The 24685-nt window shown below is 40.3% G+C and overlaps 1 protein-coding gene across 1 annotated transcript; it reads left to right on the top strand.

The window, feature by feature from the left end:
* Window positions 1–15939: 15939 nt before the first annotated feature.
* On the top strand, window positions 15940–17076 carry LOC126494831 (ras-related protein Rab-5C-like). Its single transcript, XM_050132253.1, is given in 1 exon segment — window positions 15940–17076. A coding segment is annotated over 1 exon segment (651 nt). The 5' UTR covers window positions 15940–15954; the 3' UTR covers window positions 16606–17076.
* The last annotated feature ends 7609 nt before the right edge of the window (window positions 17077–24685 follow it).

Raw genomic sequence — 24685 nt, 5'->3', positions numbered from 1 at the left:
TCCAGAAAATACTATGCAAGTTGTCAAGGGAGGGCCACAGCTAAGCAGTCCTATCTAGCTGCAACACCTGTGAACCATGTGAGCACTGCCATTGCAAGACAGGCATAAATGTGCAGTAAGTGTCGCTCACATGGCAGTGACAACCAACAGCTGGAATGTAAGGCCCATTCAACAGGAGGGAAAGCATGCCTACTACTAGAACCTAGCCAGCTTCCTAGATCTAGTGAGGTCAGGGATGTTAGAAAAGGATCTACTACATGCAGTAGGATCAAAACCCAGTGCCACTTTGTGGGAGCCTAGTCTGTTTGGATGCTCACCTTCCTAGACCTGGTTGGAGGGGGGAGGACCTTGGACTGCCCACAGGGCAGGGAACCCTGACTGCTCTTTGGACTGGAGAGGGAGGGGGAAGGGGATGGGGGGAGGGAGAGAGGGAGGGAGAGGGAAATGGGAGGAGGGGAGGAGGTGGAAATTTTTAAGTAAAAAGAAAAAAAAGAAAATACATTACTTTGCATGGGAATCTAAAGTTAATTTTAAAATGAAATTTACTTAAAACACACAAAAAAGAAAAGGATCTACTACAGGCACTTTGCTATACTAGCATAGCTCCATCCCACATTCTGAATCTTAGCCTTATAACCATACATACGCATAGCTACCACCCCTCATCAAAGAAGCCATTCATTTCAACAAATTGAGACCATCACAGCAAGCCACAATTTCACATAATGCAGACCATGGGGAGCTGGTGCCCAGTGGATACATCTACATCACAACTACTGCATCTGTGGCTGAGGGAGCGAACACAGCACAAGAGGAGACAGAAAGAGTATACGATTCAGAATACCAGAAAGTCTGCTGTGAAACAGCCTCTCATAGAAATGGCTACATAACCAACCTAGACCCTCTACATATGTTATGAAACGTTGTCTATTTGTGGAATTTCTTGGGATCAGGGCCTGTCCCTAACGCTTGGGCTGGCTTTTGTGAATCTCATACTTGACTGCCTTGCCCAGCCTCAATACACAGGGAGTATCTTAATTCTACCTCAACTTGATATGCCAAGCTTCATTGACACTGATGTGTAGTTGGTAATTTTACTCTTTGGGGGCCTGCCACGCAGCAGAGGCTTGTTCTTACTTATGAATACCCAGCCTTAGCTTGGCTTGTTTCTGGCCAGCATATCTATCTTAAATTATTCCATTTCTCTTTAACTGTTTTGCCTCTAGGATTTTTACCTTTCTTTATACTATATATCTTTCTTTACTTCTTACTCTGTGGCTGGCTGTGTGGCTGTGTGGCTGTGTGGCTGGGTGTCTGGGTGGCTGGGTGGCTGGCCCCTGGCATCCTTTCCTCCTTTTCTTGCTCCTCCCTCCTCTCTCTCTTCTCTAGATTTCCCCTCCCATTTCTCCTCTGCCTGCCAGCCCCACCTGTCTTTCTCCTGCCTGGCTACTGGCTGTTCAGCTCTTCATTAGAGCAATTAAATGTTTTAGACAAGCAAAGTAACACAACTTTACAGAATTAAGCAAATACCAAAAAGAATGCAACACATCTTTGCATCCTTAAACAAATATTAAACAAAAACAAAAATCCATAGCATAAACAAATGTAACACATCTTAAACTAATATTCCACAACACCCATGGGAGGTCTGCCCTTTTCTGAACAGAAACAGAGGAATGGATGAGGGGGGCAGAGGGGAGGTTGCGGGGAGGGAACAGAAGGAGAGGAGAGGGGAAACTGTAAATAGGACATAGGAGAAGTTAGAGGGAGGTAAGAGATGGGAGAAACTGATATAATTCTCTTTCCATTAAAAACATGTTTTTTTTAAGAGGAGAAGGAAGTGTCATGAATTCCGCCCTTAGAACTTAGGAAGCCATGTGAAAAGCATAGGTTGTTACCAGTTAACAAAAAGGCCGGAAGATGCAGTCGGGGGCTTTGTTTACATTTCATATCAAGGCACATCAAAGCGAGGCGAACTTCCTCCTGGGAACATTTTGCTTTCTCCAGAAGTTTCTTTCTTCTCTTATTGCAGAGACAGAAGTTCACTAGTAATCATTTATGGTGGATAAGAAGAGGAAGCCAAAGCACATGGTGTTTTTTTTTCCTTTTTTTGATTGACAAGAATTTTCTAACATTAAATGATAATTATTTCACATATTTGCAATCATATGAACATATCAAAAATTGGTATTTTGCTTGCTTTTTTTACAAAAGTTTCTTATACTTCATTCTTAGTATGTTCTAGTACAGATTGTCCACAGGAGCAGCCTCAAGCTTGATTATTTGCTATAAGGACTCAAAAAAATTATATTCATGGGTCCAGCTTCCTAAGCTATCAAATATTTTGTTCATATTAAGTTTTGTCAAGGAGGGAGGCTCTCCTGAATTTTGGTGTCCAGGGTTTTGTCTTGTAGTCAGTCATAGGATTAGGTTGGGGACTGACCACTTTAAGACCAAATCCACAGTTTAGGAAAGGCAAGCCACACTTGTCCCTCTGGCCAGGCTCTTGAGAGAGAGAATTGACAGACCCTCTGCTCTGACAGGAAGGCAAGCCCAGACATCCTTCCTCAGGAACTTGTAAACAATATTTTTCCTTATCTTTGTGACTCTATGTCCTATGGATATGGCGGAAAACTTGTAAACATATGTAGTCCCTGATCTCCGCCTGCTCAGCAACATGAGCTGTGGCTCCCCATCCTCTGGAGGAAAGCTATGAGGGAAAGTTCCTTTTTGCCATCATGTGCTCTTATTTTCCTTTCTTTCTACTCTTTAGGTCCCTCTGCCATACTGTCCATAGTGCCTGCTTCTCTTACTTCTTACGTCATGCTCTCTTTGATGTTCCCAGAGTATCTATAATGTTTTCCGCCTCAAGTCTCTGTCTTTTTTACCTCTAGTAGGATGCACTGTCCTTCATAATGCTCCCCCACATCCAGGCCACATAGAAACTTGTTTATTCTTACCCTCTGACTCTCTGCACCAATTCTCACAGTGAATTATATCTAGACCACCCTGAAGCCTCCAAGACATGACTCCAAGCCAGGGTGACAGATATAAGTGTCTTCCACAGCCACTTTTTCCAAAGATCATTTTTTCACCTCCTCTTTCTCATTCTCTCCACACCTTGGGAACTGTACACTGCTTGGATCAATCAGTTCCTGTTGACAGAGGTTTCTGTCCCACCAGGTCCCACAGCCATTCAGTCCCAAAGAAACATACAGAGGCCTACATTATTTATAAACTGGTTGGCCTATTAGCTCAGGCTTTTTATTAATTCACTCTTACATCTTAAAATAACCGATAATTCTTGTCTGTGTTAGACAGGTGGCTTTGTACCTTTATCGGTGAGGCATTCTCATCTTGCATCCTCTACGTCTGGAGATGACTGCAGATTGAGCCATTCCTCTTCCCAGAATTCTCCTGTTCTAGTTGTCCCACCGATACTTCCTGTCTGGCTACTGGCCAATGAGCATTTTATTAAACCAATACAAGTAGCAAATCTTTACAGGGTACAAGACCATTGTCCCACAGCAAATCCATGTGCTGTCTTTATCAAAAATGCTTGCGTTTTCTGACCAGATGTAGACCTTCACCCTATCTTTTGCCCTTCTCAATGGTTAAATGCAATCATATTACATGATTGTTTAGTGGGTTGTCATGTGCTGGCCCGCTTGTAATGTTGAGAGAGTGAGAGACAGATCCCTGCTAAGCAGACAGATGGGCCATATCTAGGTAATAAAGATGGTGAACTTCCAAGAAGGCAGTTTTTTACTCACCCTCCTGACTGGAGACAAAAGTCTAGTAGTTTAATACAAAGGCTTGACTTGGAAGCAACAGCAATGTATTACCTACCTCACTCTCTCGATTCCTTTCCCTTTCTCTATATTCTAGTCTCTAGTCACAAACAGATTTGTGAGGTTTTATTGTAGAACTCAATGTGGGAATTTTATTTATTATTGACATAAATATGAAATTTCTTTCATTTGTTCAACTAATGTTGCTTCTATAGATTAATTTTTATACTTTAATATAACCATTACAGCTCAGATAGAAAGGTATCCTGGGATTCAGGAGCCAAGGAATACCACAAAGTCACACCACACAAAAAACCTCACACATGAGATTTATTGGAAGTGTAAAAACCCAGGAGGGTAGCTGCCTCTGCTCAAGCAAGAAGCAGCAGAGAGAAATGGGCAGGATTTATATAGGGTTTCTTGGGGGGATCTTTCCAGTGTGGCCTGAGCTTGGAGAGATTATGGGCCAACTCAGGAATTTGTGGGGTTTTTTTCTTGTAGGGTGGGGTCTGGCCACTCTCCAGCCTTGGGACTAGGAATAGCCATTACATCCCTTCGGGAAGTCTGGGGGTGGAGCCTGAGTTCTCCTAAAGCTGGGACCTGGCCACTTGTTTGCCTTGAGGTTTTACAAAGTTTGCAAAGTATACAAAGTTTGCAAAGGGAATATCTACCCACAGCAGTGAACCCTGACACTTGAGTTGGTATGAATAGCCAAGAACTTTTATTTTTGAGATTATTGTATGATTACAGCATTTTTCCCTTTCCTTTCCTCCCTCCAAATGCTCCCATAATCCTAGAACACTGAGTAAACAAGGTCTAAGAAAACAATACCTCAACAACAAAATAACAGGAATTAATAACCACTGTCCAACAATAACCCTCAACATTAATGGTGTCAATCCCCCAATGAAAAGACACAGAGTAATGAATTGGATTAGAAAACAGGATCCACTGGGTGGTGATATCACAAGCCTTCAGTCCCAGCATTTGGAAGGCAGAGGCAAGCGGATCTCTGTGAGTTCTAGGCCAGCTTGATCTACAAAGAGAGTTCCAAGATGGCCAGGGCTGTTACAAAGAGAAACCCTGTCAAGGAAAAGAGAGAGTGGGTAGGAAAGAAAAAGAAAAGAAAAAGAAGAAAAGAAAAGAGGATTTATCTTTTTGCTGGCTTCCAGAAACACACCTCCCCACCATTGATAAACACAACCTAAAACTAAAAGAATGGGAAAATGTATTCAAGGAAATGCAACTAAAGACCAAAAAGACATAACTATTCTAGTATTTGAAAGAATAAACCTCAAACAAAAACTAGTTGGAGGAAATAAAGAGGGGGCATAATATTCATCAAAGAAAATAATCCACTAACAAGATATTATAATCCTAAACATACATGCATAAAACACAGGGGCACCAAATTTCATAAGAGAAATATTATTCCATCTAAAACCACAGACCTACCTAAACATCATGACAGTGGATAATTTCAATACCATACTCTCACCAATAGACAAGGTATCTGAGAAAAAAAAAACTAAACACAGAAATCGTGGAGTTAAATGGCATCATAACAAATAGATTTAATTTATGTTTGTGGAACATTCCATCCCAAAGCTAAATTTTTTCTGTAGCCGATGGACCTTTAGTCAAAATTGACCACATATTAGGGCATCAAACTCAACAAATATAGGGAAATTGAAATAATATCCTGCTTCCTGTCTGACCACAGAGAAATAGAGCTGGATATCAACAATATAAATGTCAAACAGCACGCAAATATCTGCAAACTAAACAACATGCTACCAAATTAAAATTGGGTGAAGAGAAAAATCAAGAAGGGATGTTAAAACTTCCTAGACTTGAATAAAAATATAAACATAAAAAGTTGTGAGGCATCTGTAAGCAGTTCTAAGACGGAAATTTATAGCACGAAATACCTACATAAAACTGATGAAATTACATGTTAATAACTTAATGATATACTGAAAGTTTTAGAAAAACAAGAACATACAACATCCAAATAGAGTACATGGGAAAAACAATATAGAAGCAAACAAATACAGTACAAAAAAAATAATGAAATGAAGGAAGAGTTGGTTCTTTGGAAAAATTAATAAGACTGACAAAACTTTAGGCAAATTCACCATGACAAAGAGAGGATCCACTTTAGTGAGTGAAACAGAGTCTCATGAACTGACAACTATGAGAACGTGCCAGAAATAGCTCCAATGGGTGCTAGGAATAAAGAAAACGCCCAACATAAATTTGAAAGGTCTTAGACTATGCAGTGCCTCAAATATTGAATGAATCCTTAAATTACAGATGTGTAGGTAAAAGAGCAGAAATCTTTACATGTCAATTGTATGGGACTTTTTGTCTTGCTTCTAGCAAGAAATTTAAATGAGACCCCAGAGTGAAAGACCCCTTTCCCTACTCCCATCCTTTTTTTAATCTTTTTTTTTTCCTGTTTCAATTTCTCCCCTTTGAAATTTTGAACCTTAGTCTTCATGGTTTCTAAGGATAGAAGGTCAGTGTTCTGTAAAATGGTGATACAAGCCCTCCTTAGCCAGGTATCAAGAAATTCACCCTGTCTAATCTTAATTGAGGGGAGCATGAGAAGTCTGAACTGGGAGATCAGACGGTCATTATTAGAAGGGAGCCTAGAAGAAAGGATGTCCTTACTCTAAACATCAAGCTACGTATAAAATAAAGCACAGAGCAGATTATTACTAAAATTAGCACCAAAACATGGAGGCCTCTGTGATGTTTTATATTAATTATCAACTTGAGAAGATCTAGAATCACCTAGGAGACAAGCTTTTAGACACATATGTGAGGGATTATATACAGTAGATTAACCTCTAAGCATACAGGTAAAGCATCTTCTTAATTACATTAAGTGAAGTGGAAGATTTACGCTTAGTCTAGGTAGCACTTTCCTGCAGCAGCCAAGACATGCTGCCTTTTGCCTGTTTGCCTTTACATCTCTACTGGCAAGGGCATCTACACCAGCAGGTCGCAACCCCTTAGTGTCACATATCAGATATCCTGGCCATTACAATTAATAACAGTAGCAAACTTAGAGTTATGAAGTAGGAACAAAAATTATTTTATGGGGTCACCACAACAGGAACTGTATTAAAGGATCACAGCTTTGGGAAGGCTGAAAACCACTGCTCTGTAGATTTGTGGGTTCATCTACCATGTTGCTGCTGCTGCTGCAATTCTTCACTGACATTAGAACCCAGCTTCTTCAGCGTGTCAATGTGGACTGAAAACCAATGTCTCTCCAAAAACCCTCCAGACTTTCAGTGTCAGACCGGGAGCGGGGAAGCCTCCAGCCTTGTAGACTGAGCATCCGCTGGTGCATAGCTTCTCCAATGTGAAGAGAGCTATCATCGGACCACCCAGACCATATTATATAACAAATCCCCTTTTAATATGTATTTATTCTGTTGGCTTCTGTTCCTCTATAGAACCCTATACAGCTCTTTTATCATGAGTTACCTATCTGTATGTACAATGAGATTATTATTATAATAAACTGTTAAGGATTGAAACTAGCCTGTCTGTCTTAGCTAGTCAGAAATCTGCAAGGCTAAAACATACAAAACAACAAATTTGGGGGTTTGGGTCAGTCTCACAAGGACATATTATTACTTAAATTGGTTTATAAAAAGGTCCTTGGTTATCAGCTAATACAGGGAATTAAGCTCCCATATTGAAAAGTTAACATTTTTATCAGCCACAGTCAGGGATTCCAAGGTACCCATCGGTTACCTTTTACCAGGTTCCTAGTGCCCTGCTTTCCTATAGTCTGTGGCTTTAAAAATCTCATTAGCCTGTGCTTTCTCTAAGGCGCTGGGTCACTATCTGCCTTGGAAGAAAATCCATCGTTCCCACGGACTAAAGCTGTTTTATCAGTTGGGCTTACTCTCTTGCCTAGATTCTTTTTTCCTGGGTCTTGGAATTGTTTCCATTTGATCTTTGTTGTTTAAAATTCCCAAAGTCAAATTTAAAAGTTAACTTACAGTGTTGGTTTCATTTGCTACTCCCCTCATATATCTGACCTTAGATTTTTTTTAAAGTATAGTCAGTTTACCATCTTTTTCTTAAAGTGTTATTTCTTATAAACCCTTTGTAGCTTACTCAGATTCTCCGAAGCATGTTTACCCTTTTTGGTTTGCCTTACCCTTTTTAATAAAAAATAATCTTTTATTTTAGGGCGAAAGTAGCACCTAATATATTTTTGTAACCTAAAAGCACTTTCTTTTTTATCCTTTCATTACGAAAAGGCACTCTTAAATTTATATACTTCTAAACATTATTGATTCCTTTTTATTTGATTTCCTCTCTTAATATTAGGAGACATAGCAAACAATTTTTACCAACCTGCTAAAAGTGAATTTAATTCAATTTACCTCTATGACATAGTACAACCTAAGGTTACTTGCCTGTGCATTTTAAAATTAGTTCTTGTCCTTGGAAGATTTCAGCAGACTTTATGTTTTAAAAGGCTCTTTCATTCACATACTCTTCTCACGGTCTCAGAAATATCTGGGAGTTATTGAATGTTACATTTTAGCAAAACTGGCCGTAATGATTAAGCTTCCAATGACCTTGGAGAGTGCCCTATCTTGAAAGCAAGAAAAAACAGGAGAGAAAACGGAGGGCCACAAATCCTTCTGCATTCATCTTATTGTTATAGTCCTGGACACAAACAGCATTTGTGTCCCTGAAGGACTGAGTAGGATAGCCAATGGCTACACTTTCTGAAGGACCAAGAGAAGAGGAAAAGAACACGGTGTTGTATGCCGAACAGGAGACTCAGTATTGAGTCCAGGAATGGGATTGGAGTTTAAATTTTATCGGTTAAAAGTTTTTCCAAATAAATTATCTGATGACATTGTTTTTATAATGTCATGGTAACTTTTCCATAAATTTAAAATTTGTTGGTAATGTTCACATCTTGGGGTGGAGACACCTCACTGGTTAAGAGCTCTTGCTGCTGTTCCAGAGGACCTAGGTTCAATTCTCAGCACCCCCCCCCCCACATGGTGGCTCACAACTGTCTGCAGCTCCAGTTCCAGGGTGAAGCAGTGCTGCATGTGGTAACATACATACATGTGTACAGGCAAAGCATCCATCCACATAAAAGAAATTCCTTTTCAAAATTAAATAGCTCTATCTTATTAATTAAAAGGAATCAGAACTAAGCATATGTATACTCTTGTCCACTTATAAGCCAATTTGATTTACTCTCTTTTGCAGGGTCTTACAATATAAACTTACCAGATAACATTTATTTAAAGGTAGACAACATATATGCTAAATCATAGACACGAACTAGCAGCTGACCAACAGACAAAATGACACATAAATAATTACATGAAAAATTACCACAAACGCATATAAAATAATCAACATATATTTGCATCTTTATATTTTTAAGCTGTGAGGAAAAAAGCTTAATAAGAGGAAAAGGATCACCAACCTTGACCTGAAGAGAGAATGTCAGACACAAAGTCTTGTGCTAGCCAGTATCTGCCGTCAATCTATGTGATTCCTCCGGTGACAGTGGGCTGTGAGGTTTGGTATGTAAACTTACATCAGAGGAGGCAACCAGGTTGAGTTAGTAGGAAATGTTTTTAGGGAAGGGGCTAACTCTTAATTGTGTTTTGAACGCGCAGTATGATGTTCCAAAGCAGGAGACTGTGCTTTCCGGAGGGAGTTACTTAATAATTAACAACGGGTCAACACCCCCTGTGTTTTTAACACACGTTGCCACTGTAAGCCAATGACAGAATCTTGAAAAAATAGCTACACCTTATGTTGGTTTGTGTTTGTTTCTTCATATGCGATGAATGGTGGTGTAGAATCCTGTATGACTTTTCTCAGAATAAACTCTGTACTGATAGTCTAGTGCTTGCCAAGGGGGGTGGTGCACGTTAAATGAATAAAAGTATTTTAATGAACTTTTTATGGAGAAGTTATCATTTTTACCAAGGTCTGAATTTCTCAAAAGACTACCATATCACTACCATAATATTATGACTCTTGCCACTGTGATTTGACTGATGTTGAGGAAGATTAAACTTCGTATTGCAATACTTTTTATAATCACTACATGTAAAAGATTTTCCCCTACTATGGACTCACTGATGTCAAATAAAGCTGAAATACTGCCGGCAGCATACCCACCATTCGGCGTACATAAGGGATCTTGTCTTTATGAATCCTCCAATGATGGATAAAATTCAGTCTCTAATTGAAAGCTTATTCATTACAGGCACAGTGTTTCTCTCCATTATGAATTTACAGATGATGAGCAAGGATTGATTTCCGTTTGAGAGTTTTCATATAGTCATTACAAAAGATTATCTGATGATTAATATAATTTAATCTAGATAAAAGCATTATTATATCGATTACATTGAAAGGATCGGTTTACTTCTATAAGTTTTCTGGTGCTCCATTAAGATAAATGCGCCCAGAAGCCTTCCCTATATTCATTACTGTGCAGTTTATTTCCACTTTGAACTCTTCCATGCTTAGTCAGTTCGGATGTGGGGGTGAACGTTTTCATTCACGCATTAGAAGGATGGCATGTTTTTTCTGCAACGAAGTCTCTCGTGCTTAAAAAGTCTAAACTTATTCTGAAGCCTTTCCCACACCAATACATTCCTAGTGTTTCTGATCATCATGAATTTTTGCATTGTTGAAAAAGCTTGACCACTGACTGCAATTTCCACTACCCTGAAAAAAAAAAATCTCCTCTGTGAAATGCCTAAAGTTGAAAGAAAATGTAGAGCTTTTCCACACTTTTACAGCCATAATGGACCAGTAAATCCTCAAGCACGAGTCCTCGCGTATCAGGTGGGACTCGCATCATGACTGTGAACGTCTTTGTATTCACTTTAGGTATTTTCTTAACTCTGAGGACCCTGAGGATCCCACTTTGACTCCTGACAAAAGCCTCTCAGATGCTGATCATACATAAAAGACTTCCCATCAGAAATTCTCCTAAAACATTTGCAAAAGCTCTGGTCACATAAATTATACTGCAATGTTCTTTCTCCTCAGGAAATTTCCAGGTATCGCAGGCACATGGCTGAGCCTTTTCTTAGTCATTGCACTCAAAAACCTTTATCGTTAGTGGCATTATTCTTATAAGTGGTGTGATGGATAACCTTGGTTGTCAATTTGGCTGCATCTGGAATCAGCTAAAACCCAAACTGCACAGCACTCTTGTGAGGGATATTTCAGAATATTTGAAGCAGAAAGACACACCCTAAATCTGGCCCATACCTTCTGGCGGCAGCCCACATAAAACTACATGGAGACGGCTTTTCGCCTGCTTACACTCTTGCTGGCAAGTCCGTCTAGCTTGTGGATGTAGCTGGTATTAAAAATCCAGCTTCTTCAGGGTTCCAACCTAGACTACAAAACAGCGGCTCCCTGGGAATCCTTCAGAATTCTGGCACCAGCTTGGGACTGTAGAGAGATGAAGCCTCGTGGACTAAACAATGACTGGATTTAAGCTTTTCTGTCATGAGACAGCTATTGTTGGGCTAGCCAGACACATCCTTTAAACTGGTCTAATAAGTCCCCCCTTTTCATATNATGTCGGGTCACAATGTCAAGAGGTTAGACACCTCTGGTAAACTAAGTTTAATAAATGTGCTTTTATGATACACACATTCTATTGGTTCTGTGCCTTTAGATAACCCTCAGAGATGCAAATGGTAATATCGGACATGCAACAAATTTCTGCAGAAAAGAAATGTACTAGACTCCTTTTCCCCATCAGGTTTTTTATAGTCCTTCTTTTAATTTTTTTTGGGGGGGGTTCGAGACAGGGTTTCTCTGTAGCTTTGGAGACTGTCCTGGAACTAGCTCTTGTAGACCAGGCTGGCCTCGAACTCCCAGAGATCCACCTGCCTCTGCCTCCCAAGTGCTGGGATTAAAGGTGTGCACCACCACCGCCCAGCTATAGTCCTTCTTTTAAGTATGGTTTTATATGTCATGTCTTCTACACAAACAAGATTCTGACCAGTTTGCCTTGGTCTTTTGAAGAATCATAGATGTACAAGTGACTTGAAAATGGTTTAAATCAGTACTCAGATGTATATACCACTCTTGGGCATATGCCCAAAGGATCTACATAGTAACACAGAGATACTTGCTCGTCCATGTTTGCTGCTGCACTATGTTTAATAGTCAGAAATCGGACACAACCTGGATGCCCACCAACTGATGAATGGGACATTATTCAGCAGTTAAGAAAAAATAAAATTATGAAATTTGCAGGTAAATGGATGGAGCTAGATTTCTCTTACATGTGGGTGTTAGCTTTGAAGGTTTCAACATGTGTGCTTCAATCTGAATAACCACAGAAGATAGATAAATAGTAAAAGATCAGGAGGGAAAGGGGAATCTTTCAAGGGAGGGAAAATATGATATTAGTGTTATAAAGAGATAAGGAGGAAATGAAAACCAGAGAATTAAATGAAGAGAGGAATATGAGATCAGGGTAAGAAAGGGATTATGGGGAGGGACAACTAACATCAAGGGCCTTTTGAAAGGCCACATGGAAACCTACTAATGTGTAATCTTCCCAAATATATATGTATACGAAGGAATTTAAATATACACATAAACGACAGGAATTTAAATGAAGTCGGCATTTAATAAGGGAGACAACGGCACAATTGAATATATGCCACCAGGTAAAACCTCTAGTGCTAGGAATGGGCTACATCTTGTTGAGTCATTGGCCAAGGTGTTACCATGACCACCACCCCCTAACTATTGGTTGTTTTCCACAACCTGTTGGTAAGGCCCTGTTGTTGAAGACACCACTGACTTGTGTCATTGAACATGCATAAATTGAGCTGGTGTCTCACTATAAGTTTCACCCCTACTGATCAGTGTTCGTGCTGCCGGAAGGTCCTCTGCATGTTACCAGAAGAAAAATGTATTCATCAATATCACCTAATTCTGAATCCTGTGACCTACAACCTACCTGCAAGATATGCTGGTGAAACTGTGACGGAAATGTTATGGGAGTAATAAAACACTTTTTTATTGTATCTAGGACCTATTCCAGAGATGGAACCCATACCTAACAATGATAAAGTGACCAAAAACCTGAGACTAGATAGGTCATAAGTCTAGGGGGAAACCTACTAAATCATTCTTCTAAAGAAAAATAGTAATAAAATTACTCCTAAAATGACATATTGTTACAGCCATAGATGAGTGCATCACTCAAGCCCTCAACCCTCATCAAAGAAGCTTCTTGTGGCAATAGAGGAGGATTAATACAGACACCCACTAGTGAACTATGTATAGAGAGTGAGAAACTATGTCAGCTTCAAATCTCTCCCTTCAGGCTTCAGGGATCTATGTGAAAGAGGAAGCGGAAAGACTGTCAGAGGTAACCAGAGGTTGTGGATGGCCTCTAGGAAACTGCTCGAGGCACAAAAGGGTGATACACATAGGAGCATGCACAAGACCTACTCAGGTTCCCCACCAAACTCCCAGCACTAAGGAAGGGAGGTGCACACAAAGTCTCATCCCTAACCAAGAGGCTATTTACAATTGACGCCTGCTGGGAAAAGGAAGAGAGCCTTTTCCAATGGAGTTTCAACAAAGTTCAGGAAGGACTCCAAACCCAGGAGAAGTTGGTCAACACAAAACAATTCTGTGGTGGGGGGAGGGTTGGGGGATACTTTTGGGTTTGGTTTGATTTCCTTTAATTTGGTTGGTTTGAGTTTTTAGTAATTTTTGTCTCACGTTTTTTTATTTGCTTGGGTTTTAGTCTTTTGTTTGGTTTGGGTTTTTCTTTTTTAGAGAGAGAGAACATTAAGTTGGGTGGGTGTGGAGGTGGGAAGGACCTGGGAGGAGGAGGAGGAGGGGAAATTTTGATCAAAATATATTGTATGGGGGAAAAACAAAAACAAAAAGAACTTGGTAGTTATTGATCATTTAAAACAAAAAAAGATAGCTCTGTAGTATAGTTTGAAGTCAAGGATTGTGAATCCTCCCAAAGTTCCTTTATTGTACAGAATTGTTTTGGCTATCCTGAGTTTTTTCTTTTCCAAATGAAGTTGAGTATTGTTCTTTCTAAGTCTGTGAAGAATTTTGCTGGGATTTGATGGGGATTGCATTGAATCTGTAGAATGCTTTTGATAAGATTGCCATTTTTACTGTGTTAATTTTGCCTACCCAAGAGCATGGGAGATCCTTCCAATTCCTGGCATCTTCTTCAATTTCTTTCTTCAAAGATTTAAAGTTCTTGTCATACAGGTCTTCCACTTGTTTGGTTAGAGTTACTCCAACATATTTTATGTTGTTTGTGGCTATTGTGAAGGGGGATGTTTCTCTGATTGCTTTCTCAGTCCATTTATCATCTGTACAAAGGAGGGACAAGCTCTCCTATAACAGAGCTACAGTAATGAAAACAGCCTGGTGAAAACAGACAGGAGGACCAAAAGAATCAAATTGAAGACCCGGATATCAATCCACACACCTAGGAACACTTGATTTTTGACAAAGAATATAAAATGGAAAAAAGAAAGCATATTCAACAAATGGTGCTGGCAAAACTGGATATCAACATGTAGAAGAATGAAAATAGATCCATATCTATTGCTATGCATATAACTCAAGTCCAAATGGATCAAAGACCTCAACATAAAACCAACCACACTGAACCTTATGGAAGAGAAAGTGGGAAGTACACTTGAATGCATTGGCACAGGGAACCACTTCCTAAATATAACCCCAGTAGCACAAAAACTGAGAGCAACAATTAATAAATGGGACCTCCTGAAACTGAGAAGCTTCTGTAAAGCAAAGGGCATGGTCAACAAGACAAAATGTCAGCCTACAGAATGGGAAAAGATCTTTACCAACCCTACATCAGACAGAGGGCTGATCTCCAAAATATACAAAGAACTCAAGAAATTGGATACCAAAAGAACACATAATCCAATAAAAATGTGGTATAAACCTAAACAGAGAACTCTCATCAGACAAATTTAGAATGACTGAAAGACACTTAAAGAAATGCTCAACATCACTAGTCATCAGAGAAATACAAATCAAAACAATTCTGAGGTTCCATCTTACACCTGTTAGTATGATCAAAATCAAAAACATTGATGACAACTTATGCTGGAGAGGATGTGGGGTAAAGGGAACACTCCTCCATTGCTGGTGGGAGTGCACACTGGTACAGCCCTTTTGGATATCAGTATGGTGATGTCTCAGAAAATTAGGAAACAACCTTCCTCAAGACCCAGCAATACCACTTTTGGGTATATACGCAAAGGATGCTTAATCATACCACAAGACCATGTGCTCAACTATGTTCATAGCAGCATTGTTTGTAATAGCCAGAACCTGGAAACAATATAAATGCCCCTTAACCAAAGAATGGATAAAGAAAAGGTGGTGTATTTACACATTGGAGTACTACTCAGAGGGAAAAAATAATGGCATCTCGAAATTTGCAGGCAAATGGGTGGATCTAGAAAACATTATATTGACTGGGGTACCCCAGACCCAGAAAGACAAATATAGTATGTACTCACTCATAAGTGGCTTTTAGACATAAAGTAAAGAAAAACCTGCCTACAAATCACAATCCCAGAAAAGCTAGACAACAATGAGGACCCTAAGAAACACACACATAGATCTAATCTACATAGGAAATAGTAAAAGACAAGATCTCCTGAGTAAATTGGGAGTGTGGGGACCATGGGAGAGAGTAGAAAGGAAATGGGGAGGAAGGGAGGGGAGCAGAGAAAAATATATAGCTCAATAAAACAATGAAAAATAAATCTTGAAAAAACAAAAACAAAAAAGATATGTGGTTTAAACCAAAATTTAGGAAACCCTAAAAAAAATCCTTTCAATATTTTATTGAAAACGTGTTTTCTTAGTATTTCAATAAAACTCTGTGTCTGGGAAAGGCGGAAGTGGAGGCCGGAGCCTGGGACACCGCTGGGAGGGAGAGGAGCGGAGTCTGTAGGAGCCCCTACCCAAGTAAAGCTGCGGCTCTGGAGCCGTGTTGAAGGCCTCCTTCCCCTTTAGTGCCTCTTTACATAGCACCGGCCCCACCCCCACGCTCATTAGTACTGCTACCTAGCATCAGCGGGCCATGGCTGGTCGGGGAGGTGCAGCACGACCCAATGGACCAGCTGCTGGCAACAAGATCTGTCAGTTTAAGTTGGTCCTCTTGGGGGAGTCTGCAGTGAGCAAATCCAGCCTTGTTCTCCGCTTTGTCAAGGGACAATTCCACGAGTATCAGGAGAGCACAATTGAAGCGGCTTTCCTCACACAGACTGTCTGCTTAGACGATACAACGGTCAAGTTTGAGATCTGGGACACAGCTGGACAGGAGCGATATCACAGCCTGGCCCCCATGTACTATCAGGGGGTCCAAGCAGCCATCGTGGTCTATGACATCACCAACACAGATATATTTGCACGGGCTAAGAACTGGGTGAAGGAGTTACAGAGGCAGGCCAGCCCCAACATCGTCATTGCACTGGCAAGTAACAAGGCAGACCTGGCTAGCTAGAGAGCCGTGGAGTTTCAGGAAGCACAAGCCTATGCAGATGACAACAGTTTGCTGTTCATGGAGACATCAGCGAAAACTGCAATGAACGTGAATGAAATTTTCATGGCAATAGCTAAGAAGTTTCCCAAGAACGAGCCCCAGAATGTAGCTGGTGCTCCAGGCCGGAACAGAGGTGTGGATCTGCAGGAGAGCAGCCCAGCCAGCCGGAGCCAGTGCTGCAGCAACTGAGCCCCCTTGCCTGCCACTGCCCCCACTCCTCCACCAGAATGACCCGACTGGAATCCACTCTAACCAATCGCACTTAACGACTGGTGCCACCACTGGGGGCAGGGGAGGAGTCCATCATCAATTCTCTGCATAACTTTGATCCTAGGCCGAAGGGAGTTATTCCACCTGCACCTTTCTGTACAAATACTAATTCAATTTTAAGTCTTAAGTCACTTTTTTAATATATATGATCTTCTGCTCTTCCCAGTCCCCTTTCTGCTGCTCTTCCTCTTGCCCTTTGCTGGTAGTAGCTACGCTCCTGAGCCCCTGGTCTGTGGGGACAGGGGTTGGAGCAGTTACCCTTTCTTTCCTTCTTGCTGGAGAGCAGACTCAGCAAGAGCACCCACATCTTACCTTGCTGGGAGTGGTCTTGGTCCCAGGACAGTGGATAGGCCCTGGGCTGGGGAAGGGACAGGCGGCGCTTCCCTCAGCTGGCTGCAGCCCCTCCCCATCTGACTCCCAACTGGGAGATAAACCATTGCTTAAGCATCATTTGTGACAGCTACACACTATGGCCCAGGACCCCTCCACCCTTGGTCACCCTGACCTCTGGCTCTGAGCCCTGTTCTGACCAAATCACGATGATGAGTATTGGGGGGGGGGTGAGAGGGAATGGAACCAACTTTTTCTGTATTTTGTATTGTATGTTTCCTTCAACATGTAACCAATCAGTATCTTGTCAATATAGTCAGCAGATAGATCGACCTCAAAAAAAAAAGTCTGTGTCTGTTTTTAGAAACATCCTGAGTCACCTTGGTCATTATAGATACTATTTTATCATTAATTTGGCTTCTACAAGTTCATTGCTAATATATATTATTTATTTACATATTTAATGTAATGTATATTAGCGATAAATTTGTAGAATAAAGTAATATAATATATAATTTATATAATATATTAGATATATACTTTATACTCATATATTTGTATATTAGTTATATAATATTATATAATATATGTAATTTCTGTGCCAAAGTGAATAGAAAGCAAGTAAAGTGTTATTTATGATTTATATTAGCTGATGTATTTTATAATTATATGAAATGCGTTTGGGCAGTGACTTAAACATCAGTGAACATTCCACTAATTAACAAAGGTTATGAGAAGAAAGCGGGTGGTGGCACACGCCTTTAATCCCAGCACTTGGGAGGCAGAGACAGGAGGATCTCTGTGAGTTCAAGACCAGCCTGGTCTACAAGAGCTAAGTCCAGGACAGGCACCAAAGCTACACAGAAAAACCCTGTCTCGAAAAACAAGAAAACAAAACAAAAACAAAAAAAAAGGTTATGAGAAGATACAAGGAGAAAGCCTGAATAACCTCAGTGCACAAAGTTGGGGTATAAGTGAGTTTCCACTGCATAATTCTCAAAGGTAAATTACTGGGAAAGAACACATAATTTTATATGTTAATTACACATTTCTGAATAGCTTCCAGGAAAAGAATTAATATGTATTTGGCTTTTGGATAGCAAAGGCTATCTCTAGCATTACAAACAATGGAAAAATAATAGTAGAAAAGAATGTAATGGTTTACATTTTCCAAATAAAGTATTTATAAACAAGTCTAATTATAAATGCTTTAGTCCCTAAATATACTTTTCTGAGTTCCTTAGAAAAAGGAATTTGGCACAAAAAATGCTATGTGAAAATAATTGTAATAGAATGTTGTGATAATAACAAGTCTTGAATGACATCTATTACTTAAAATTGTGTGTGTTTGTATGCATGTATGTGATGATTGAATTGGATGACTGAGGGGAGGCGGACACAAACAGCCATCCCTAATCCAGACGCTATCTCCAGATAACCACTCCCAAAGGAAAATTTCGCTTTCTCCGGTGGAGTCTAATTGGACATATAGACCACACTTAAGGGCAGACCCCATGTCTAATAGTAGATAACCAACACAAAACAAATTTAATGATCTTTTTAAGGTTTTTTTTTTTTGGTTGTTGTTGTTTTCTTTGGTTTTTTTTTGTTTGTTTGTTTGTTTGTTTGTTTTTACTCATAATGCATTCTCTGGGCATTTTTTTTTACTTTACAGGTATTTTGCATATATATATTATGGCTTTCTGTTTTGTGTTTTTATGGGATTTCTTTTTATTTATTTTTATATGTATTGGCATTTTGCCTGCTTGTATGCTATGTTACGGTGAAAGATAGCAAAGTTACAGACAGTTGTGAGCTGCCATGTGGGTGCTGGGAATTGGACCCAGGTCCTGTGGAAGAGCAGTCAGTGCTCTTAACCACTGAGCAATCTCTCCAGCCCCTTTTATGGGATTTCTGAGTGTGTAAATGTATGTGGCTCTGTGTCTATATTTGTTTATCATACTATTTCTCTCTTCTTTCTGTTCGTTTTGTCCTATTCTGATTTGTTCCTTTTTATTTTGTCTTATTTTTTAGATGCTTGCTTGTTTTCTAAAGAGAGAACGAGAGAGAGAGAGTTTGTGAATTTGGGTGGGTGGGCAGATGGGGAGGGTCTGAGAGATGCTGGGGGAGGGAAACCAGAATCGGAATATATTGTATGAAAACAAATCTATTTTCAATTAAAAAAGAAAAATTCCTTCCATATTTTCAAACGTTTTCTGTTCATAAAATTAAATCTAGACATGTTATATGTTTGAGTCTGTGATTACTTTTCTGAATTCACCTACACATTTATTAAAAATTAATGTTTCATTTTTCTCAAATTAAGTGGGTCATAGGTTTTAATTTTCATAGTGAGAACACTAATGGTCTTTAATCATATTACAAATATCTGAGGATGAATGGATAGATGATAGATAGATAGATGATTTATTTCATGGACATATGGAAGATGGAGTCTGTTTTATAAAATGTCTAGTAAGATAGAAAAATTGCATCCCAACTTTGTGCATTGAGGTTCTGCTTGCAGGTTTCTTCTCTTCGTGTCTTCTGGTGACCTGTACTTACTAGTAGAGTGTTCACTGATATTTATTTAAAGCACTGCCCAAATGCATTTGATATAGCTATCGAGTATATCAATAATGTCAATTTGAAACTCGGCAAGATAATGCATTCCTTTAGTCCCAGCACTTGGGATGCACAGGCAGGCAGATTTATGAATTTGAGGTCAGCCTGGTGTACAGAACTAGTTTCAGGACAGGTAGAGCTACACAAAGAAACTCTGTCTAGAAAAATCTAAATAAATAAATAAATAACGTGAACAGTAAATAAGCATAGCACTTTGCCTCCTTCATTCATGTTAACACTAAAAAGTGTGTGTGTGTGTGTGTGTGCAATGAACTCATGGAAACCAAAATTAATGATAGAATAGTATTTATAGTGACTAAAATGTGAAATAATATATGTGTCAATTAACAATATGTACAGGACTTCTATAGTAATACCCCCCCACGAAATCTTAATATAGAAATGAAAGGAGAACATAGTAAATGAAGTAACATACTGGGTTACAGATTAGAAGTGCTGAATAAGTAAATAAATATTAATTTTATGTAAATTTATACACAGTTTGAGTGAAATTTCTATCAAAATTCAAGCAAGATGGTGTTTATATATTGACAATATTTTTCCAAACTATGCAAAAAGATAAAAGTATAGAATAATAGGATAACTTGGGGAGAGAAGAAAAATAGACTGAGAGAAATTATTCTACTTTGAGTAAACACAGAACAATGGCATAGGATGGAGGACATAGACATAGCTTCACATCAATAAAGCCAATTGATTTTTGACAAACTGTAAAACTGAGGCAATAGAAAATATCTTTAAATAAAACTGTGTTGTGGTGATTGGCTATCTATAGCTCTAACTTCCCCCCAAGCTAAGGGAAAAACAAACCTCAACATAAACTTCATACCTCAAACAAAACTTCAGACGAGATCCTGTGCTTTCTGGGTGCTGCAGTCTGTGCGGTCTCCTATAGGCATCTGTGTTTGTGTACTTGGTCCCCAGTTGGTGGCGCTGTTTGGGAAGGTTAGGGAACCTTTAGGAGGTGGATGGACCTTTGCTTAATGGCTGACAAGCATTATAATTAAAACTGGAAGACTTCTGGAAGATAAGAGGAAAAATTCTTCCTACCCTCGATATTGTTGAAGAGCTCTTAGAAATGACATAAAACACCCATTTTTCGCTTGTTTTTATGTGTTCGTTTGAGTCACAGTCTCACCATGTAGCTAGTCTTGAATTTACACTTCTCTAATCTCACCTCTTGAATACCGGAATTATAAACTACAATCCTTTAAAAATAATCAACAAATTGGACTTCCACGAGATTCAAATTTTTGCTTTGCAAAAGACTCTACTATAAGAATAAAAAGAGGGGGCTGAAGAGATTGCTCGGCAGTTAGTGCTTGCTGCTCTTCCAGCTGAATCAGGTTGGCTCCCATCACCCATTGAGCCATCTGTGAATACGGCTTCAAGGGACCAGACATCCTCTTCCAGCACCCATAGGCACCTTCACACACAAGAAAGGAAGGAAGGAAGGAAGGAAGGAAGGAAGGAAGGAAGGAAGGAAGGAAGGAAGGAAGGAAGGAGAAGGGAAGGGAAAGGAAAGGAAGGGAAAGAAAGAAAAGAAGAAAGGAAGGAAGGGATGGAGGGAGGGGTGGAGGGAGGAAGGGAAGGAAAGGAAGAAAGAAAAGTTTTTTAAATGAGGCTAGGATAAGCTATAAACAGAAAAATGCAAACCACATATCTGACAACTCATTAATAAACTGAAAAAGTCAATATTCAACTTTAAAGATTAATTAGCTCATTACTTCTTTGAATGTGTGTATATGTGTGTGCGTGTAAGCATGGCAAATGTGTGTAGTATATGTGTTCATTAGTGTGTAGGAACATACATCCATGCGCTCACAGAAGCCAACAATGCCAGGTGCTTCCTGCAAAGTCTTTCAGTAAACCTACAGACAGGAAGATCCAGCAATCCTCCTGTCTCCATCTGAATAACAGATGTGCATAGCTACATTCAGCTTTTTACATGTGTGCTAGAGATTTTAACTCAAATTATCATGCTTGCACGGCAGCGCTCTTACCAAGATCCAGCATATTTTATAAAAGCAATAAAACAATCCAATTAGAAAATGGATAAAAATAAACATTTTATTAGAAAGGAGATATGGGTGTGAAATTATCGCACAAAAATATTCAATATGGTTAACCATCAGATAAATGTCCAGTAAAATCATGGTGAACTATTGCTACACACTATTGCTAAAACTTCCGACTACAGATGCCACCAAAGAGTTGTAGAAACTGGACCACTCCTGTGTGGTTAATGAATGTAAAATGGAAAGATCTGTAGCTTCCTTGTAAAACTAACACACACTATAAGACCCAGAAATTGTTCTGTTGGACATTTAACTCAAAGGAATGGAACTCTGTTTACACACAGACACACACAAACGTTAAAAAAAGAAAAAGAAACGATATTAGGGGCTAGAGAAGGGCCAGCAGTTGGAATCTATTGAGTTCAGTTCCCAGCACCCACACCAGGTGGCACACAACCACCTATATAACTCTAGCTCCAGGGAGTCCATCCAGAAGCCAGCACATAGGCGGCGTCCACGCAGAGGGACAAACCCACAGACACTTTGAGGGAAAGTTAGAAAGACAGGCTTGCTCAGGGACGAACATCTGGACAACAGAGTCCTGCCCCGCCCCTCGGGCTCCCACCTCCTCATTTCCCGTCTGAGTCCCACGGAAGGAGCCTGAAAGCCGGCTAGCTGTCTTTGGTAAAGTCTTTTCCTGCATTGGAGTCTTTTGTCTTTCCTGGACAGTCAGTCCTTTGCCTGTTCCGCAAAGTGGGCTCAGTTAACACCGGGATCCGTGTTACAACATGAACAAACATAAACAAAAATGAATGTTAATTTTTTTTGAAGAATGACTCAGAGTTAGATTTTTGATAAGTAAATCAGGTGCAAAAAAATTACATATGCTCTTAGCTCTTGTCAAATGATCCAAACAAGAATCTTTGATCAAGGAAAGATAGAAAGATCATGTTAACAATGTACCTCTCACAGAACGGAAAGAATGTGAAGTATTAAGCAAAAGAGTGTGACTCGAAAATATTTTCCACATGAATATCATCCTATTAATGCAAGAAGAGCTGTGTATGTGCTTAAAATGCTGTATGAAAGGTAGCATAAAAACCTTAGCCAGTGGCTCAAGCAGTGAAAATTAGCAAATGATTACTTAACTTCTATAGCATTTAGATAGTGTTTCAATCTTTAACGATATATAAACTATTCCTGTAATGAGGATGTATAATGTGCCTGTGTATGACAAAAAAAAGTGAATTTATCAAGCAAAAATTCCTTTCAAGTCTCTGCTTTTAGCAGTGTGGTAGATACATTCATTCATTCATCAAACAATTATTTATTGAAAATACAAAATGGACTAGGCATTGTTCTTTACGCCGAGGATTCAACAATGAATAAAACAGACAACAGTCCATGTTCCTAAAGAAGCCTCCATTCTAATATGGCAAAAAGAGAATAATTAAAGGAAATAGTGGTGAGGAGGAAAAACATAAGAGAATAAATTTGGGAGTAATAATTTGGAGACTATCGAGAGATATCCAGCTGGAGAGGGGAGGGGGCAGTGGGAGAGGAGTGTAAAAGTCAGAGTCTGGGTCATGACTGAAGATACAGACACGAAAGCAGATATTCTCTAAAATGGCACCTCAGCCCTCCTTTCCCGAGTCTGATCACGTCCCACTGCAGACGCTTTACAGAGGAAGTGCTGAGGAAAAACAGGCAGCTGACAGAGGAGGTTGCTATGCAACAGATGAGGGAAGTCATCCAGCCTGGCAGAATTGATGTTGGCCCTTGGGGACTAAATGCTGCAGTCCTTCCTAGCATTAGCCCTCTTTCATATACAGGCTCCTTGCAGGAGCTGACGCCAGAATAAATGGGAAAGGCGCTCAAAGCTGCCTTGGATTTGGGAAACGTATGGGTTTCGTTTGAGTCACTTCGTATCTAGGTGTCATTTTTTTTTTCTGCGTTTGTTCCTTCAGCCATCTTGGAAACACAGCAGGTTCCATGTCCTCGGACAGGACCCACTTTCTGTGATTCTTACTTTGTGTAGGGAGTAAACGAGGCTCAGAAAAATCCACTAAAGTGACTATGTTCTCAGGGGCTCAGGGAACCACGGACAGATGGATGAGCCAGTAAAGTCTAAAGCCCAGCCCAGCTTCAGTCTGCAAGAACAGGACAGACACACCTGACCGCTCTGGCTGCTCCAGCAAGCACCAACTCCTGGGGTCTCACTCCTGGGAAGTGCCTGCCACTAGGAGCACAGCGGGAACCTGAAGGGTTCCCACACATACTAGGGCCTTCTAGAACACAGGCCTTGTCCACTTGCAACGCATATTGGGAAGAGGAAAACTTTTCATTCCAATGGAAAATTCAGGAGTGCCTCAGTTCTCAGACCAGCACGAATACTATATAGATTTTGCTGTCGGGGAAAATTCAGGCCCCACGTGGATGTTTGTTGTTTGGATAAAGTCTCGGAGTTGTACTGCGTGGTCTGGAACTCGTGGCTTTCCTAAATCACGAGTGCTGAAATTAACAGCGTGCACCACCGTACTGTGGCAAATCTTGCCTTTTCTGTTTACCAGCTCAGTGCCCCGACTGAGACAGTGGGTTTATGACTTAGCTACCTGCTGTAAAATGAGGATGTTGCCCCCCACCCCCGCATCCCTCCCCTGGGGCTGCCGTTCGAGATAAACAAGCTCGGTGCGGGGGCGGAGGGCTGTGATGGCGGGGGGCTGTGATGGCGGAGGGCTGTGATTGCGGGGGCGGGGGGGGGGTGATCTCGTGGCCCTCGGCCTTTCTCTCCCGGGTCTGACCCACCCCTCAGGAAACGTTTCCATGGCAAAACTGCAAAAAGGGCAAGAGAAAAGCTAATTTCCTGAGTCGAGTCAGAGGAAATCTATAGATCGCCCTGGCCGCCACTGGCTTCGCTGCCTCCTGTAAAGCATCCCCCCACCCCCACCCAAGCCGTTAATGTTCGTGCGTTTCGAAGCGGGTGAACTCAGCGGAGGCCCTAGGCT

The sequence above is a fragment of the Alexandromys fortis genome, unplaced genomic scaffold (assembly GCF_014885135.2).
Source record: "Alexandromys fortis isolate MF-2015 unplaced genomic scaffold, M_Fortis_MF-2015_v1.1 scaffold_414, whole genome shotgun sequence".
NCBI classification, from domain to species: domain Eukaryota; kingdom Metazoa; phylum Chordata; class Mammalia; order Rodentia; family Cricetidae; genus Alexandromys; species Alexandromys fortis.
Note: the sequence above shows the minus strand (reverse complement) of the source record. Positions and strands in the feature narration are given on the sequence as shown.